Genomic DNA, 17,595 nt, shown 5'->3' with positions numbered 1-17,595 from the left:
TTCTTCTTCAATTTTTTTCTGCTAGACATGAACTGAAAATTGAAACTTAATATAACAATCATTAGTACTTAAGAATCACTAGTTTTTGAATAACACCATCAACATGGAACTTCTTGAGGAAGACTACACGCACTCTGCTGAAAGATTGGATAAACCATCTCAGTATTTGATAAAGAAAGCTATCAAAAGACAGAATTTCGAGAACTTAACTCGAGCATTACATCTGAAAACTATTTATGTTGGGAATTTATCTCATTTTACTACTGAAGAACAGATACACGAGCTATTTTCCAAATGTGGTACTATATCGAGAATCATCATGGGGTTGGATAGGGTGAAATTGACTCCCTGTGGATTTTGTTTTGTTATTTATAAAAGTGAAGATGGATCATTAAATGCGATGAAATACTTGAAAGGTACCTATCTTGATGGGCAAAACTTAGAAATCGATTTAGATCCTGGTTTCCGTGAAGGAAGACAGTTTGGTAGAGGGGTATATGGTGGCCAGGCCAGCCAGGAAGCTAACAGTGAAAGAAGAAAATTCGAATACAGAGGAGGTGCTAGAGGTGGTTTTAGGGGTAGAGGCAGAGGTGGAAGAGGAAGGGGAAGAGGAAGAGGTGGTTTCAATGAAAGCTTTAATCCAAATAGAAGAAATGAAGGCTCGGTTTATATTCCATCAAACGACCCTTCCTTTAATGCACCTACTACTTTCAACCCAATGGCAGACATGAGTAATGCTGGTTAGTTTTCTACGAATGGATTCATGTTTATTTTGAAAAACTTGTATATTAATAATTAATCTATAATTTCAGTTCTATCTCAATTTTGTAAAATCATTACAATAAAACTGTTTCACAGGATAAGTATTACTTTTATTACTGTAGTTATGGGTATCAACACAAACTTATATCTAGAAAATTATATAAACTATTTGTTTAATCAAAACTTCCTCTTTGGCACTTGTTATACTCATCGCTTGTAAAGGAACTCATATCACAAATGTTATCAGTATAGCATTGATCACTAATGACAGAACCATTTTTGCAGTCTGGAGTACCTGGTGCAAAACGATGAAGAAGGTCGGTATATTTTTGATTGAATTCAATGTTACTTTCATTCTTGATCGGCTCAACAACAAATCTGTTCCAAAAAGTTGCATTTAATGGAGCTTTTTCTGGCCATTCATGTTCTGGGTCGTAGGTGTCTCTTGCACTATATTCATATAACCATTCTGGTTCATTACCGTCATTGGTGAAAGTTTTATTCAATTCGGTATAGTAATTAAAAGAATTGATGATATTGAAAGATTCATCTTCAACTTGGTAATATCTCCAACTTGGATTGGAAGGACCCAAAGGAGTAATTGCTTGGGAAATCCAAGCCATGTTGATAGGATCAGTATCGTTATATAAAATTTTGAATTGATCTTTATGGGTATGACCATAGAAAATATTAGCAATAGTATAAGGAGAAAATCTCTTGACAATCTTAGCAAAAATACTTGATTGAATAGGTAATGCAGATGAATCACCGGCTGGAATGTGAGCCATGATCCAGACTCTTTGACCAGTTTTTTCACTTTCAACCAATTCATTAATCAAGAATTCCCATTGACCGAATAAATCAGGATCTTCTTCTAAACCAATATAAGCCCATAAGTTTTTTTGATAGTAACAATTTGAATTGAGCGAAATAATTTTCAAACCTTTTTTGGTAACGGTTGCAAAACCAGCGTAATGGTTAGCAATTTGATCCATGTCATGCTTGGGCAACCAATCATTTGAAGTCCACAATTTACTTAACAAATCTGAATTCCAATGGTAGCTACTCTTATCAGTATCAAGATGATTTGATAATTTCAAGCTTGGTAATTGACCGTAAGGGAAAGTATCGTGATTACCTAAAGTAGGGTAAACACTTAAATTTTTCAAGAAATGTTTCATAATACCATAACTTCTAACTTCAGCAAATTTTGTTGTATTAGCATCACAATGATAAACATCATGATCAACGATATCACCAGTGAAGATTGAGAATTCATAACTTTGGTTATATTCACTAATATATTTCAAACTATTATTCATTAAAGTTTCTGGAGGATCACAATCGTAATTACCAAAAGTGGTGGCAGGTAACCAATTAAAATCCCAACCACGGTATTTTGGATAATCATAGTAATCACCTTTAACGTATTGGTTATTTTCATCATAATGAGCATTTGGATAGAAACTGATATTCAATTCGCCATTTTCCAAACTTGGATCTAAATCATAATAGACATCAGTAAAATTATGATTCTTATCCTTTGGTAAATCTTCATTGTAAACTTCCGGTAAGCAACAAAGACCATTACTGGTACAGTTAGCTTCACTACCAACGGCGTATCTCAACTGGTTATGGAAGTCACTTATATGTAAGACATTGAACAATTCACGGCTTTCATTATAAGTTGGTTCAAAATACTGATGGGGTTGTTTAGCAGGCCATTTGGAATCAAAATCGTATCGTTCGATATCTGGAGTTTCTGGTAACTCACAACTCTTAGCTTTGAAGTGACAATAATACTCTAAATCCAAATCAGAAGACACATTGAAAAAATTTAACATTGATAAAAAGTCATTATCATAAAAATTAATACTAGTTTCTGATTGATAACCGGCAAAATCTCCAGATTCAGTATTTGAATTCAAGGAATTAGTAGTAACGAAAAAATCAATGTTATCACATTTAGATTCCTTCCCTTTATTTTCTTCAATACAATATTTGAAAAGTAATAAAGATATTAAATGCTTCTTATCTGGTTGCTCGTGTAATAAACTTTGACCGTACTTAATCTTGTTTTTACACTTATTACAATCAGTACCATTATAACCCGTCAAGCCTTTCAAATGATAATTAATGAAATCAATGTCTTGATCCGGTAAGTTATTATAAACTGAATCCATATAGTTTTCATCACGAGCCACCAACTGTTTTTCAATCGACCCAATCCCTGGGATAGCGTGACCAGCAGCTAACCCTAATAATAGGGTTGATACAAAATTCACCATTGTTAGTTACTTGTCTTTCCTTCTTGATTCCTGGTGTAATTCGCCTAGTTTTTATAGTCATATCCCGATGAGAAAACGTTTTTGAAATTCGATGCCGTACTTAATTTACCTAATTGTCTTCGAGGTAACAGTCCAATTACTTCTGTAGCTTACCTTAATTCGGTATTTGATACGAACTGGTGCTTTTTCTCCTAACCAAGGCTCCCGTGTGCGTTCCACTTAGTGCTAGTCTCTCTTATTCCACTGAACACCTACTTCAGTCCAGGCTTCTTCACTGCTTGATGAGTCTGGTTTTTGCAACTTGCTCAGTCTTCCTCCTGCTTCTATTTTTTGCAATCCGACAGCATTAATCCCGGATTGCACGTGGGGAAACCGACAAGAAGATTAAACGGGACGGTTTCGGTACCAATGCGGTAACTGTATTTTCGTTAATTCCGTAAAATTATTTGGTGTGCGGGTTTCCCAATGCAGAGTGTGTGTCGCAAAATCAGTAAACGACACAGGCTTTGTCGCAATGACTCATTCACGTGACTTGGCGAAATTATGGCTGCAATGTAATGCCGTTCTGTGAAAAATTATCAAAACGGAATTTATTGGTGGACCGACCTATAACGGCTTATTAGTTCTATTGTTATCGTATTTAAGATGAGGGCCACAATTTTGTAAACTATTAGAGATGATCTAGTATATAAGTGACTCAGCAGCCGTAGGATCTTTTTTTTAAGTTAATTTTTGTCTGTAAGTTAATAATTTACTAGTAATAGATATGGGTTTTTCAGATCCTTGGAAAAGGCTTAAATGGGGTTTTTTACCGGTGAGAAGAGTTGTGGATGAGGCTATTGATGAAGAGCAAGTTCATGCAGCCCATTCCAAAACTGAGATCTTGACTGATTCAAAAGCGGTGGTAGGGTTAGTTGCTGATAATTACGAAACCAATTCGATTGAAGATGAAGTTGCCAATCCGCAAGAGTACGAGTACCGGGATGAGGCTGATCGTAAATGGTATAAGTTTTTCGATGAATATGAGTACAGATTACCTCGTAACAAAAGAGAGAGTCGTAAATGGTATCAATGGTATGATAAAAATGATACTAAGGCTGAGAGAAGGTTAATGATTAAAATTGACTTATGTCTTACATTTATATCCATGATGGTGTATTGGAATAAGTATTTAGATACTGCCAATTTGAATAATGCTTACATCATGCCTGATTTTAAAGAGGATTTAGGCATGAAAGGTAACGATCTTGTTAATACCCAAGCAATCTTCAATGTTGGTAATATTGTTTTCCAAATTCCTTTTATTTATATTTTAATTAATTTACCATTAAATTACGTTTTGCCATTCTTAGATCTCATATGGTCAATCCTTACTCTTCTTACTTATAGAGTTACTAATGTTGCCGGTTTGAAGGCTATAAGGTTTTTTGTTAGTGTTTGTGAATCCGGAAGTTATTTATCTTTCCAATTTCTTTTTGGATCCTTTATTTTTAATGCCGACGCAATGAGTCAGAGAAGCATGGTCTACTATTTGGGTCAGTATATTGGAACACTCAGTCTGTCTTTGTTATCAGGAGCTATCGAACGAGGTTTGAATGGTATGCATGGTTTAAAAGCATGGCAATGGATGTTTATAGTGGATGGTTGTATTGGAATTGGTGTTGCTTTAGTTTCTTTCTATGGACTTCCAGGGACTCCCAATGATTGTTATTCGATTTTCTTCACCGATGATGAAATCAGGTTATTACGTTATAGATTGAAACAAAACCATACTGGAGGATCACCCACAAATAAACTTAAAGCTTTATTCAATTGGCAACTTTGGAAGGAAGTGTTCACTTCTTGGGAACTTTACGTTCTTACTCTTTGGGATATCTTTTGTTGGTGTAACAGTAATGCCCTGTCTGGATCTTATTTACTTTGGGTAAAATCCCTTACTAAAATAGATGACGCTGGGGAAGTTGTTCAACGTTATACTGGTGGTAAATTACAGGATATCACCGCCATGGCTCCTGGAGTGGGGTTGGCCTGGTTGTTTATAACCAGTCTTTTCGCTGATCAATTTCGTAGTCGTTGGGGAGCCATTATATTCTCGCAAGTATTTAATGTCCTTGGTAATGTTTTATTAGCAGTTTGGCATATTCCAGAAAGGGCAAAATGGTTTGCATTCAGTTTATCATATTTTGGTTGGGCCATGGCCCCAGTTTTATATAGTTGGTCAAACGATATTAATAGAAGAAATGTTGAAAAAAGAGCCATTATCTTAGTTGTTATGAATGCACTTTCCCAAGCCTGTTCTACTTGGACTTCTGTTTTGGTTTGGAAAACAGTGGAACAACCAAGATACTTAAAAGGTTTCTCTTTTACAGCATGTTGTGCTTTTGCATTATGCGTCTGGACTTTTGTCGTTTTATGGTTTTATAAGAAACAAGAACGTAAATTTGCTAAACAAAATGGTATCATTCTTTATAATTCGAATGAAGATCCTGAGTTTTTAACCAGATTAAATGAAAAAACCGCATTTCATAAGGTCGAGGTTGAATCCAAGTCTTCTCAAGACGAATCTAAATCATCCAATTAATCACTTTCTATGTATTATTCTTATTCAATGTGTATAATAGAGTTAATAATTATAATACAAGCTAATTTAATTTTTGCAGCAATTTGTTTGGTAAACCCACGAGTTTTTGCTATTACTCTGTTTCAGCCATTCAGCCACCTGGTTGATTTCTGCTTGATTTCTGGTTGCTGTTGGAGTTGTGGCTGTTTTGTAGTGGTTGAGGTTGGTGTGGTTAGTTGGTGTGGTGATGTTGGTGCAGTGGTTAATGTGCTGGTTGGACCTTGTGTCAACTTCAATTGTAGCAAAACTGTTGGCGTACCATGGAGGGCTTTGGTTGTTTCTTTGGTTAATTCAGGCCGTAATTTCATTCAGCTGCCATATCTTTAATCGAAAATCTTTGAATACGCTTTTACCACAAGCAGGGAGGACTCACTCTCCAGGAATTGACTGCAGAACTGGCACTGTGCTTGGAATATGAATCCTATACGGTCTGGAGGACTTCTTCATGGCCTCTTCATGGCATCTTCACAAAACCTTATTGGCATCTTCACAAAACCTTATTGGCATCTTCACAAAACCTTATTGGCATCTTCACAAAACCTTATTGGCATCTTCATGACATTTTATGATATCTTTATACCATTGTACGATCTACATGAATCTTCATAACAGCTATATACGTTTAAATCCCATTCAAGGAAGTGACAGTTCCAAGCAGAGTACAACCACCGAGCACATATCAAGACTACAGAAACTCACTACCGAATAGTGTTATCCGAATGCTAACAGTCTATCAGAATGCTAGTATAGTGTTATCAGATACAATGAGGATGTCAATGGTGCAATTTTTTTCCGTACACCAAATTTTCATGATAACAAATGAAAAAAAGCAGAATAAAGTCCAGTTTAGTATTATTCATCTTTTCAGTTGTCAATACAAAGCAAAGAACCAGCATTTGTTGAAGTCATCACGTTCATACGGTGTGTTACCTTTTGTTTACTTGAAACATTAATTGATACAAAGAGAAAACTCAAAGGGTTTTAAAAAAATACGTTTGCTCTGATTCTTTTTCCAGTACCAAAAGCATACCCCAATGTCATCCAGAAAGAAGCTTTTGTTGATGGGACGTTCCGGTTCCGGGAAGTCATCGATGAGGTCAATAATATTTCTGAATTATTCTGCCTTTGATACAAGACGATTAGGTGCCACCATCGATGTTGAGCATTCCCACCTAAGGTTTTTGGGAAATATGACGCTTAATTTATGGGATTGTGGTGGACAAGATGTGTTTATGGATAATTACTTTTCATCTCAAAAAGACCATATATTCAAGATGGTGCAAGTGTTGATTCATGTTTTCGATGTTGAGTCCAAGTCGATTAAAAAGGATATGGAAATTTTCGTTAAATCATTAACTAATTTACAAAAATTCAGTCCAGATGCCAAAATTTTCATATTACTCCATAAAATGGATTTGGTTCAAATTGACAAAAGAGACGAACTATTTTCAATGATGATGGAGAAATTACAAAATATATCCAATCCTTTCCAATTCAAATTGGTGGGCTTCCCTACTTCCATCTGGGATGAATCGTTATACAAAGCCTGGTCTCAAATTGTTTGTTCTTTAATTCCAAATATGAATCTTTTCAATAACAACTTAATCAAATTCAATCAAATCTTAGATGCCGAAGAAATCATTCTCTTTGAAAAAACAACTTTTCTAGTCATCTCGTCCACCTCCTCAATTAAACAACAAAAGCAACCGGACTTGCAAGATGAAGAAACCCTAGATCCAAAAAGATTTGAAAAAATTTCAAACATTATCAAAACCTACAAGCAGTCAATATCAAAATTAAGAACAAACTTCCATAACTTGGTTATCAGAGGCTCAAACGGTACCCATTTCTACATCGATATCCTAACCGATAACCTATTCATCATGATTGTTTTGAAAGACAAACAATTGACTGACTCCACCTACGTCAGCAGCCATGAGGAATTGGTGGTGCTTGAAAACATCAAGGCCGCCAGAAAATGGTTTGAAAAAATCGAAAACGGTAAGTAATTAACTTATAGAGTTGTATATACGGGAAGGATGTTATCGTATAAGATTATGTAAGGCTGCTCGTTTAGAGATGAAATGAAAAATTTAACAAAAAAAAAAAATAAAAAATAAAAAACGCCAAAAGTTCCAGTCAAAACAAAAAAAAAAAAATCCATTCGATTGAAGCGAACTTCTTTTAACAGCTTTTTCAACGACTTTTCATTGTATATTCCGATACTTGACCATGGGTAAGGCCACACAGTTGCTTTCGCATCCCAGTGAATTGAGAGCAGTCATTCAATTGTTCTGGTTTAGAAAACCATTTCATCCTCAAGACGTAAATAAGTTGGGGCCCAGTTTGAAGAGATGCTACGAGCTTCTTAATAAGACTTCACGTTCGTTTGCAGCAGTGATTCAGGAATTGAATCCCGAGTTGAAGGATGCAATCATGATCTTTTATCTTGTGTTGAGGGCTTTGGATACCGTTGAGGATGATATGTCCATTGACCCGGAAATTAAAGTACCGTTATTGAGAAGTTTCCATGAAAAATTGAGTTTAAAAGATTGGACTTTTGATGGTAATGCATTGGGTGAAAAGGATAGGGTGGTTTTGGTGGAGTTTGATGTTATATTGGCAGAGTATCATAAATTGAAGGACCATTATCAAGATATTATTAAAAAAATTACTAATGAAATGGGTAATGGTATGGCTGATTATATCTTGGATGAAAATTTCAATACTCAGGGGGTTGCTACGAATAAAGATTATGATTTATACTGTCATTACGTTGCCGGGTTAGTCGGAGAAGGGTTAACCAAGTTAATGGTTTCAGCAAACTTTGCCAATGATGAAGTTATTAAAGATAATTTTGCTAAATCTGAATCCATGGGTCTTTTCTTACAAAAAACTAATATCATTAGAGATTATCATGAAGATTTAGAAGATGGGAGATCTTTTTGGCCAAAAGAAACTTGGTCAAAATATACTTCTGATTTAACCTCATTTCATAAAGATCAATCAATTGAATCAGAAACTCAAGGGTTATATTGTATCAATGATTTAGTTCTTAATGCTTTAAATCACGTTACCGATGTTTTAACTTACTTATCTTTAGTTAAAGACCCTTCTTGTTTCAATTTCTGTGCTATTCCTCAAGTTATGGCAATTGCTACTTTAGCAACCATTTATAATAATCCAAAAGTTTTACATTCAAATGTTAAAATTAGAAAAGGTACTACTTGTAATTTAATTCTTAATTCAAGAACCTTACCTGATGTTGTTAATGTTTTCAGATATTATGTTAAAATTATTAATCATAAATCTTCAGTTCGTGATCCAAACTATTTAAAAATTGGTATTAAATTAGGGGAAATTGAACAATTTTGTGAAAAAATGTATCCTACTTCGGAAACTATTCCAAAAACTGCTACTTTAACTCAATCCCCAATTACTAAATTCATCTTGGAAAGAAATAATATCGATGACCAAATTAAACAAATTGTTAGTTTGGAAACTTTAAAATGTAATGTCACCTTAGGTTTAGGTTTATTTTCTGTTCTTGCGTTGGTTTATTCTTTAATTTTTTAATAATCTTTATATTTATCAGTGATTTTTAAATATGTTTTATTCTCTTTTAATTCATGATATAATTGACAGTTTATACTTTACACTTTCTACTAAACATAAGCGAAGATTAGGTAAACAATCATAAATCGTCTTTGTAAAAACGTTAAGATCAATAAAAAATCGTTGACGGCACCTTTTTTTGACTGTTCTCGGCTTTTGTTCACCCTCTTTTGTACTACGCTGCCCCAACGGTAGGCTCCGTTTGGCTCTGGGTCATTTTTTTGTTATGGTCTAACGATTATAAAAGACCAAACGGATCTCTTGGGTATTCCAAAAGACTTTGATGTAAGAAAAATAGAGAGGAAAAAAAATCGTTGATAGTGAGAACTCCAGCAGATATTCACAACTTCCCCAGATTTGAGTATATACGGACAAGTAGTCATTGCAGCCTTGTCATGACTCAAGAATTGAAAAGCAAGTATCAGGATATCAAGTTCCAAGTTAAGTTGATTCATTGGTCTGATTATGAACATGAAAGTCCAATTTTATTACAAGATATCAATGGACCATGTCCATTAATTGCCTTGGTAAATACGTTAATACTAAAATACGAGATTAAGTATAGAAATTATCAAATAAATTCCGATTTCACTAATCCCGATAAGAAAGAAGAGGATGATCAACTAAGAATATTCGAAAGTATTGGGAATTTGAAAAAATATTTAATGAATAACGTTGATGGTTCAGCTAGTATGGATAAACTTCTATCACAATTAGGAGATATTTTATTGGTATTCAATGATATTGATGATATAGATGATAAGGAAGGAGAGTCCCTCGATAAACTATTAGAAAGTTTGCCGTTGTTACATACTGGATTAACCGTTAATCCAAATCTTGTCACTGGAGATTTCCCATCTAATGAATTAGCAAGTATACTATTTAAGAAATTCCACTTAACTTTCAAACATGGATGGATTTTAGATCAGGTAAACGATGAAAAATTCGATGGGGATTATGGGAAATTGGTTGATATATTAAATGATCTACAAACTTTTGATAAGATTCAAGATTATTTATTGAGTGAAGATTCTAATAAGTATTTAGTTGAAAAATGGTTAGAATTGAATAAAACTCAATTAACTAAAAATGGATTGAAAAAGCTCAATTTAAATTTGAATACTGATAACTTTATAATCTTCTTTCGTAATAATCATTTTGTTACTTTATATAAAAGAAGTGATAATGATTTTTATATCTTGGTAACAGATGCTATATTTAATAATAAATCTTCAAATAAGAAAATTGTTTGGCAATCCTTGATATCGGTTAGTGGGATAGATGACTTATTTTTCACCGGGGATTTCATTCCTTCATTTGGTGATGATACTTTTGATGTTATGAATGATGAAAATGATGAGAGTTATAAATTAATCAAGCAATTACAAGAAGAAGAAGATCAAAGAATGGCTCAAGAACTACAGGCCAAATTAAATCATAAAAAAACTATTGAATCAAAAACTATTGAAAATGATAAGAACAAGAAAAAATTATCTAAAAAGCATTCTTTCACTGGTAGAATTAAAGATAGACCAAAGGATAAACCAAAGGATAAACCAAAGGATAAACTAAAAGATAAACCAAAAAGTAAATCCAAAGATAAAAATGGCCAATGTATAATTGTTTAAGTACGTATATTAATAATACAAATTTTAAATTAAATTCTTTTTTTTTTTAATTCATTTCAGCTTGGGTAGCTTCATCGAATTCTTGAGCGATATCATCTTGTTCTTCTTCTTGTTCCTCTTGTTCTTCTTCTTCTTCACCTTCGTATTCCATAGGATCAAATTCTGATCTCATATTATCCATTTGTCTTAATTCATTAGTATTTGGTTCTCTTAATTTGAAGTTAATTGCGTCAACAGTACTATCTCTTAAAAATCTATTGATTTCAGTATTGGTAGAAGCTCTGTGTTTTTTCAAGTTAATACGTCCAGATACTGGATAAAATAATGCAGCTTTTCTTTTTTTGGAGTTATCTCCACCATTTGGTATGAATTTGATTGCCAATTCCTCATATGGTTTTGCATATTTACTATAATGCATATCATAATTTTTAAAATGTTTGAATTTGAATTCTTCCAAATCTTTATCTTCTTCATCCAATAAATTGACTGGGCGTTCACGTTCGGTTGAATTGAGTTTTTCTTTTAATTCTAATGCTTTTTTAGAATCTTCTAATTGATATAATGATATCCACTCACCATCTTCAGAGGTAATTGGTCTATAAATGGTTGATAATAATGAATTTTTATGGAAATCTTCATCATAATTATCCTTTTCCTGTCTTTTAATGGCTTGTAACTCACGTTGAATTGAAGCAGAACCGGCAAATTTTACCGATAAAAATTTTGAATCCATCATTGAAGTATCTGGTAGAAGAGACCAAGTTGAAACTGCTTTTAAATTCTTCTTTTTCGGATGTTTTAATTTACTTAAATCATTCAAAGTTTCTTGAGCCTGATCAAAAGTTTGTTCGACAGCTGCTAATTGAGAGTCTGGATCATGATTATCTTGTTTTTTACTTTCAATTTCATATTCTTTGGTATCTTTTATTTCATTTTCAATCTTTGGTAATTGACGCTCTGAAATGTATTCAGTTCTTCTTAAAAATGATACTCCTGGTTCTGACTTTGATACATTACCAATACCTGCATCTCTTAATAAGGCTCGATCTTTGGGATGTAATTGTATATTTTCATCTCCATTGGAATTCTTAAAATTATATATTACCGAATCGTCATCATTATCCAAATAACCAGTATTATTGACCAAGTTCATATTAAGTCCATATTCTTCATCAATTTGTTGAATATATGATTTGAAATTTTCTTTTCTAAATAATGAAGTCATTAATTCATCATTTTCTTGATTTATCGATTTTCTTTCAGTTAAATTATATTGTAAAAAAGTGGGATTCAAAGGTGGTGGTGGTAAGTTATTCATATAACGCACTTTGGCAATGAACTCTTGCCTTATTGGCTTATTATTCTTAGACATGTTTGATAAAAATGATACTCCAATCTAGTTGAAAATTCTTTCGTTGGTGTTTTTTTATCTTTTAGTCCCGGAAAAAGGTCGTGGGAAAGCCCCCTTTTGTCTTTGGTGTATGGGTGGTTTTCCTATAATACAGGCATATATCTTACATACATCTTCTAAATATCTTAATCAGCTTATATATATCTTATAAATTCTATATAAGGTTAGAACTTCTTGATAGCTTCGTAGAACTGTTGGCCTTGAATTTTTGCAACTTCCAATTCAAGCTCTGAGGGTTGTCTAGAACCATCACCAGCAGCAAAAGTACCGGCACCCCAAGCAGAACCACCTCTAACTTCATTCAAGTCGTTAAACTTACCGTGCAGATAGCCCAAGGGAACGTAGATGAGACCCAAGTGGGCCAAAGTGGATAAGGCATTAATTGCGGTTGTTTCTTGACCACCACCCAAAGTACCGGAAGAAACAAAGAGACCAGCAGGTTTATGGTGTAAAGCACCGGTAGCGAAAAGCGATCCAGTACCGTCCCAGAAGCTTCTCCATTGGCTTGGGAAGTTCCCGTAACGCGTAGGGATTCCGAAGAGGAAAGCATCGTAGTCCTTCAAAGTGTCAAGGTTTGCAATTGGGTAATCGGGTTTTTCAGGAGCATTCAAGCGTTTCAAGATATCTGAAGGCAAGGTTTCTGGGACTTGGTAAATGGTGGAGGAGCCTCCGGCTGCCTTGATACCAGAATGGGCTGATTCTGCAAGTTTTGCAATATGTTGGTAGAGGGAGTAAATGATAATTGCGGTTTTAGGAGCCATAATGAATATAATCGATTGATAATTGATAATTGAGATACTTATTTAAATACTCAATTGAATACTTAGTTGATAGCTGAATACCTAGTCGAATAATTGAATAATAAGTTGAAATATAATCGTAGATTGATAGATATATATTTATAAAGGGTTCATGTGAAGCGGGAATGCGCCTGAATTGCTACTGAGGCACCTTTGACTAATAGATTAGTTATTGGACCTAATTTTTTGACTAATCCCAATGTAATGCTTTAGCAAAATAACTAAGATATACCTGATTAATCTTTATGGATGAATGGCTGTTGGAGGTTTTTAGTTGGAGTCAAATACGGATTTACAGCCTTATCCACCAAAAAAATGTTTACCCGATCGTTCCCCTTATACGCCAAACGATTGGGAATAAACAAACCATGGACCATTATTGGTAGTAATGGATACAAGATATTCATTATTGGGTGCCAGAGAGAAAAAGATATAAAAGTGATTTACAAATAGGCTGCAAAAATACAAAAAGGAGTTATTTATTTTATTTTGGGTCTTCGTATAAAGTAGAGTCTTCACCGCCCCAAGTACAGATTTCGTGGGAGTCTGGTTTATTTAAAGCATCAAGAATGTTGATATCCAAGTCGACTTTACCCAAGTGAGAACTTACGTCTAGAGCATCCTGGGTATTAGGTTCTTTTGGTAAGACATTCAAGTTTTGAGCAATACGTTCCTTTTTAGCGGTTTTAGCTAAAACGATGAACCCTTGTAGATAGGACCATTTTAATAATATTTCTGCTTTGGGGATTCTATAAGTGTGTTCCAATTGTAATAATTCCGGGTCATTTAATTTGACTCCTTGGGTCAATGGGGAATAGGCTTCTACCAAGATATGATGTTTAACCAAGTATTCACGTAATTTCAATTGAGGAGACCAAGGATGTAATTCTAACTGGTTAATCACTGGCTTAACCAACAATCCATCCCAATTAAGCAATTCTTCCAAGTGCTTGATACCATAGTTAGAAACCCCAATCGAGTGTATATTCAATGTTTTATTGGAAGGATTGCCAACGTATTCTTGCAATGCTTTCCATGTCCCCAATCTGGTTTCTCGGTCCGATTTGGGACTGTGAATTAAATACAAGTCGACGTAATCAATATACTTCTTCACTTTTGCGGCAGTTTCTTCCACTATCTTAACAGTGTTTTCGTAACCATTAGTCGTATTCATCAATTTGGTGGTATACCAAATATCCTCACGTTTAACATGAGCATTGTCTTTTAAAAACTGATGAATGGCACGAGCAGTCTCTTCTTCATTTTTATAAAAATAGGCAGTATCAATATGACGATACCCTTGCACCAAGGCTTCATAGACTAATTCAAAAGTCTCGCCTTCTGGAACGGTATAAACCCCAAACCCAGCAACTGGAATTTGGTACCCATTACTCAATTTGTACTTGGAATTCTGAGTCAATTGAATTGAAGTAGTTAAGTTAGACATGATCTCGAACGTGAAGAATTAGGGGCAGACGAATGTTTCCGAAATGGCAAATTCGGAAATTTCACTTCCTATTTATATCCTTCGATCAAGTCATTTAAAAAAAAAATTGAATTGTTGTCATTCTCAAATGCCCATTAACCGTTAACATTATTACTTATTTAGTACTATGTCCGTTGGGTAGTAACTGTGGATTAATGGTTGCTTTATTCTTTTAGTAATAGCAAATATTTAAGCCTGTGCACGTGACCCGACTTGCTTCCACCGGTTTTCCCAAGTCAATCTGCTTGCCAAAGTATCAAAGACGTCAAACAATGTTTGATAGCGAGGTTTGCAAAGTGTAGTATGACCCAATTTGCAATTGTAATGGGGACCGGTGATTGTAGTTGGGCTGGTTATAATTGTTGGATTAAAATTAGTGTGGGTGTACGGGTGTGGGTGTTTTGACTTGAGTCAGAAAAAAGGTCAATTAAGGAAAGGAATGGCTAGAGCCTTCTTTTAATCAAGGATAAAGATGTCGGGCAGAAAGAAGACGTTGTTGAAAGTGATCATATTGGGGGATTCGGGAGTTGGAAAGACTTCGTTGATGCAACAGTTTGTTAATAATAAGTTTAGCCAACAGTATAAAGCAACTATTGGGGCTGATTTTTTAACTAAAGAGATTAAAATTGATAATAATAAATCGGTTACATTACAAATTTGGGATACGGCAGGACAAGAAAGATTTCAAAGTTTAGGAGTTGCATTTTACAGGGGAGCAGATTGTTGTGTATTATGTTATGATGTTACTAATGAAAAATCATTAAATAATTTATCTAGTTGGAAAGATGAATTTTTAGTACAATCAAATGTTGGTAACCCTCAGGATTTCCCATTCATTATAATAGGTAATAAGATTGATGTTGATGATCTGAAGAAAATACCTTCATTACAGAAAAAATTAATTAATATAACTAATAATCAATTAGGAGGAATAAATTATCCAGTTTTTGAAACTAGTGCCAAAGATTCAATTAATGTTGAAACTGCTTTTGAAGTTATTGCTAAAATGGCTTTACAACAAGAAGAATTGAATGATGCAAATGGTAATGATATCAATGATGATTATAATGATGCAATTAATATTCATTTAGAAAATGAAAATTCTGGTTGTGCTTGTTGATTATTCATTTGTTTAGATAATAATATTATATTATACATTTCTTACCTTGTAGTTATACAGTCTATTTACTATTGAGACACATACATAATCCTTTAATCAACAAATCAACAATAGTATTACCAGTCTTGAAAGGTTGTTGTTGTTGATGGTATTGATTATTTTGAGGTTGTTGATGGTATTGAGGACCAGCATTACCATGATAAGCTTGTTGAGGTTGATTAATAGTGGCACCAGCACCATGAGAATTCCAGCTTGATGGAATTTGGTTTTCATGAGTATTAGATAAATCAATTTCTAAAACTCCAGAATTATTTGGATCAATTCGATGTCTTAAATTACATTCATCACACATATCATCGACTGCTGGTTTGATTTTAGCAACCCCATTCTTCGAATGTAATCCCTTACCAACAATAACTCTTAAATGAGACTGGTTTGTTCTTATCGAATTAGCAATACGATTTTGTAAAAAAAAAATCGCTTCATTAACGTATAATCCATGTAAATCAATCTCATCTTCAGCACTATCAGAATTATTTTCTCGGAAAACGTATTCAGCGGCTTGCCTGTTTTTAGCTTCTGCTTGTTCCAATATTTTCTTCAGTTTTTCACTTAGTTCATGAGCTTTAGCTCCATCTCCCAGTTTATAAGCCAGTTGCAGTTGTTGACTCAATTTATGACGTTTATCGTATAATGCGTCTGCTTCAGCTCGAAGTTTCTTATAATTAGAGTCTGTGGCATGGTTATAATCTCTAGTATTCCCCGAATCAAACAAGGGAGCGCCTCTATCAGCTATCATGGTTGGTTGATGATGGAAAAGTGAATGGTCTTCACCGAATAAATTTCATCTACTCGAAAGGCTGGGTAGCCGATTCCTGCAGAAACCGTTTCATCTTAAAAAAAAATAACGTCCGTACACACGTTTAACTACAATATTTAACTACAAGCATAACAATTATTAATAAAAATATATATTAAAAGTATACTAAACAAACTAATTAATTAGCTTATTTTTTAGCAGCTTTTTGGGCAGCTTTAGTAACTTTACCGGCTTTGTCAGATTTTTCAACAGCTTTGATAACACCGACAGCAACGGTTTGTCTCATATCTCTGACAGCGAATCTACCTAATGGTGGGTAGTCAGTGAAAGCTTCAACAGACATTGGTTTAGATGGAACCATTTTAACAATGGCAGCATCACCGGATTTGACGAATTTAGGGTTTTCTTCTAATTTTTTACCGGTTCTTCTGTCAATTTTTTCAATTAAAGTGTCGAATTTACAAGCAATGTGAGCAGTGTGACAATCTAAAACTGGAGAGTAACCAGCAGAGATTTGACCTGGATGGTTCAAGACAATAACTTGAGCATCGAAAGAGTCACAACCTTTTGGTGGATCGTTTTTAGAGTCACCACAAACGTTACCTCTTCTAATTTCTTTAACGGAAACGTTTTTAACGTTGAAACCAACATTGTCACCTGGGTTACCTTCAGCTAATTGTTCGTGGTGCATTTCGACGGATTTAACTTCAGTGGTAACACCGGCTGGGGCAAAAGTGACAACCATACCTGGTTTGATAACACCGGTTTCAACTCTACCGACTGGCACAGTACCAATACCACCAATCTTGTAAACATCTTGTAATGGTAATCTTAATGGTTTATCAGTTGGTCTGGTTGGTGGTTCAATAGCATCAATAGCTTCTAATAAAGTTTTACCNGTAGATTTACCAGCTTTGGTTTCTTTTTCCCAACCTTTGTACCATGGACAGTTAGTGGAGGCTTCGATCATGTTATCACCATTCCAACCAGAAATTGGAACGAATGGAACAGTCTTAGGGTTGTAACCAACCTTCTTAACGAAGTT

General features: G+C 34.3%; 12 protein-coding genes across 12 annotated transcripts; 6 read left to right on the top strand and 6 right to left on the bottom strand.

The window, feature by feature from the left end:
* Positions 1-72: 72 nt before the first annotated feature.
* On the top strand, positions 73-856 carry HYPBUDRAFT_153313 (uncharacterized protein). Its single transcript, XM_020221475.1, has one exon. It carries the CDS (start codon positions 104-106, stop codon positions 743-745), a length of 642 nt encoding a protein of 213 aa, XP_020075565.1. The 5' UTR covers positions 73-103; the 3' UTR covers positions 746-856.
* A 79-nt stretch (positions 857-935) lies between these two features.
* On the bottom strand, positions 936-3,050 carry HYPBUDRAFT_140927 (acid sphingomyelinase family protein; the record flags this gene model as incomplete). The annotated part of the gene is made up of 1 exon (XM_020219769.1): positions 936-3,050. The coding sequence occupies one exon, from the start codon at positions 3,048-3,050 to the stop codon at positions 936-938; it is 2,115 nt and encodes a 704-aa protein (XP_020075564.1).
* A 766-nt stretch (positions 3,051-3,816) lies between these two features.
* On the top strand, positions 3,817-5,631 carry HYPBUDRAFT_111648 (putative permease; the record flags this gene model as incomplete). Its single annotated transcript, XM_020218840.1, has 1 exon — positions 3,817-5,631. The coding sequence occupies one exon, from the start codon at positions 3,817-3,819 to the stop codon at positions 5,629-5,631; it is 1,815 nt and encodes a 604-aa protein (XP_020075563.1).
* Positions 5,632-5,710: 79 nt separating this feature from the next.
* Positions 5,711-5,980, bottom strand: HYPBUDRAFT_153312 (uncharacterized protein; the record flags this gene model as incomplete). The annotated part of the gene is made up of 1 exon (XM_020221474.1): positions 5,711-5,980. A coding segment is annotated over one exon (227 nt), but the record flags the coding sequence as incomplete, so codon positions are not given.
* Positions 5,981-6,704: 724 nt separating this feature from the next.
* GTR1 (Rag GTPase) lies at positions 6,705-7,679 on the top strand (the record flags this gene model as incomplete). The annotated part of the gene is made up of 1 exon (XM_020218783.1): positions 6,705-7,679. The coding sequence occupies one exon, from the start codon at positions 6,705-6,707 to the stop codon at positions 7,677-7,679; it is 975 nt and encodes a 324-aa protein (XP_020075561.1).
* Positions 7,680-7,791: 112 nt separating this feature from the next.
* On the top strand, positions 7,792-9,318 carry ERG9 (bifunctional farnesyl-diphosphate farnesyltransferase/squalene synthase). The gene has a single exon (XM_020223283.1). The coding sequence runs from the start codon at positions 7,903-7,905 to the stop codon at positions 9,244-9,246; it is 1,344 nt and encodes a 447-aa protein (XP_020075560.1). The 5' UTR covers positions 7,792-7,902; the 3' UTR covers positions 9,247-9,318.
* A 10-nt stretch (positions 9,319-9,328) lies between these two features.
* HYPBUDRAFT_242007 (uncharacterized protein) lies at positions 9,329-10,920 on the top strand. The gene has a single exon (XM_020223282.1). The coding sequence runs from the start codon at positions 9,681-9,683 to the stop codon at positions 10,911-10,913; it is 1,233 nt and encodes a 410-aa protein (XP_020075559.1). The 5' UTR covers positions 9,329-9,680; the 3' UTR covers positions 10,914-10,920.
* A 72-nt stretch (positions 10,921-10,992) lies between these two features.
* On the bottom strand, positions 10,993-12,276 carry HYPBUDRAFT_98814 (uncharacterized protein; the record flags this gene model as incomplete). Its single annotated transcript, XM_020224021.1, has 1 exon — positions 10,993-12,276. A coding segment is annotated over one exon (1,284 nt), but the record flags the coding sequence as incomplete, so codon positions are not given.
* Positions 12,277-12,488: 212 nt separating this feature from the next.
* Positions 12,489-13,085, bottom strand: HYPBUDRAFT_110894 (flavoprotein WrbA; the record flags this gene model as incomplete). Its single annotated transcript, XM_020218794.1, has 1 exon — positions 12,489-13,085. One exon carries the CDS (start codon positions 13,083-13,085, stop codon positions 12,489-12,491), a length of 597 nt encoding a protein of 198 aa, XP_020075557.1.
* Positions 13,086-13,157: 72 nt separating this feature from the next.
* HYPBUDRAFT_153309 (uncharacterized protein) lies at positions 13,158-14,675 on the bottom strand. Its single transcript, XM_020221473.1, has one exon. It carries the CDS (start codon positions 14,569-14,571, stop codon positions 13,609-13,611), a length of 963 nt encoding a protein of 320 aa, XP_020075556.1. The 5' UTR covers positions 14,572-14,675; the 3' UTR covers positions 13,158-13,608.
* A 35-nt stretch (positions 14,676-14,710) lies between these two features.
* Positions 14,711-15,730, top strand: YPT72 (Rab family GTPase; the record flags this gene model as incomplete). The annotated part of the gene is made up of 1 exon (XM_020219270.1): positions 14,711-15,730. Exon 1 carries the CDS (start codon positions 15,083-15,085, stop codon positions 15,728-15,730), a length of 648 nt encoding a protein of 215 aa, XP_020075555.1. The 5' UTR covers positions 14,711-15,082.
* Positions 15,731-15,770: 40 nt separating this feature from the next.
* HYPBUDRAFT_153308 (uncharacterized protein) lies at positions 15,771-16,548 on the bottom strand. Its single transcript, XM_020221472.1, has one exon. It carries the CDS (start codon positions 16,527-16,529, stop codon positions 15,792-15,794), a length of 738 nt encoding a protein of 245 aa, XP_020075554.1. The 5' UTR covers positions 16,530-16,548; the 3' UTR covers positions 15,771-15,791.
* Positions 16,549-17,595: the final 1,047 nt, after the last annotated feature.

Source organism: Hyphopichia burtonii, assembly GCF_001661395.1.
Source record: "Hyphopichia burtonii NRRL Y-1933 unplaced genomic scaffold HYPBUscaffold_5, whole genome shotgun sequence".
Classification (NCBI taxonomy): Eukaryota; Fungi; Ascomycota; class Pichiomycetes; order Serinales; family Debaryomycetaceae; genus Hyphopichia; species Hyphopichia burtonii.
Note: the sequence above shows the minus strand (reverse complement) of the source record. Positions and strands in the feature narration are given on the sequence as shown.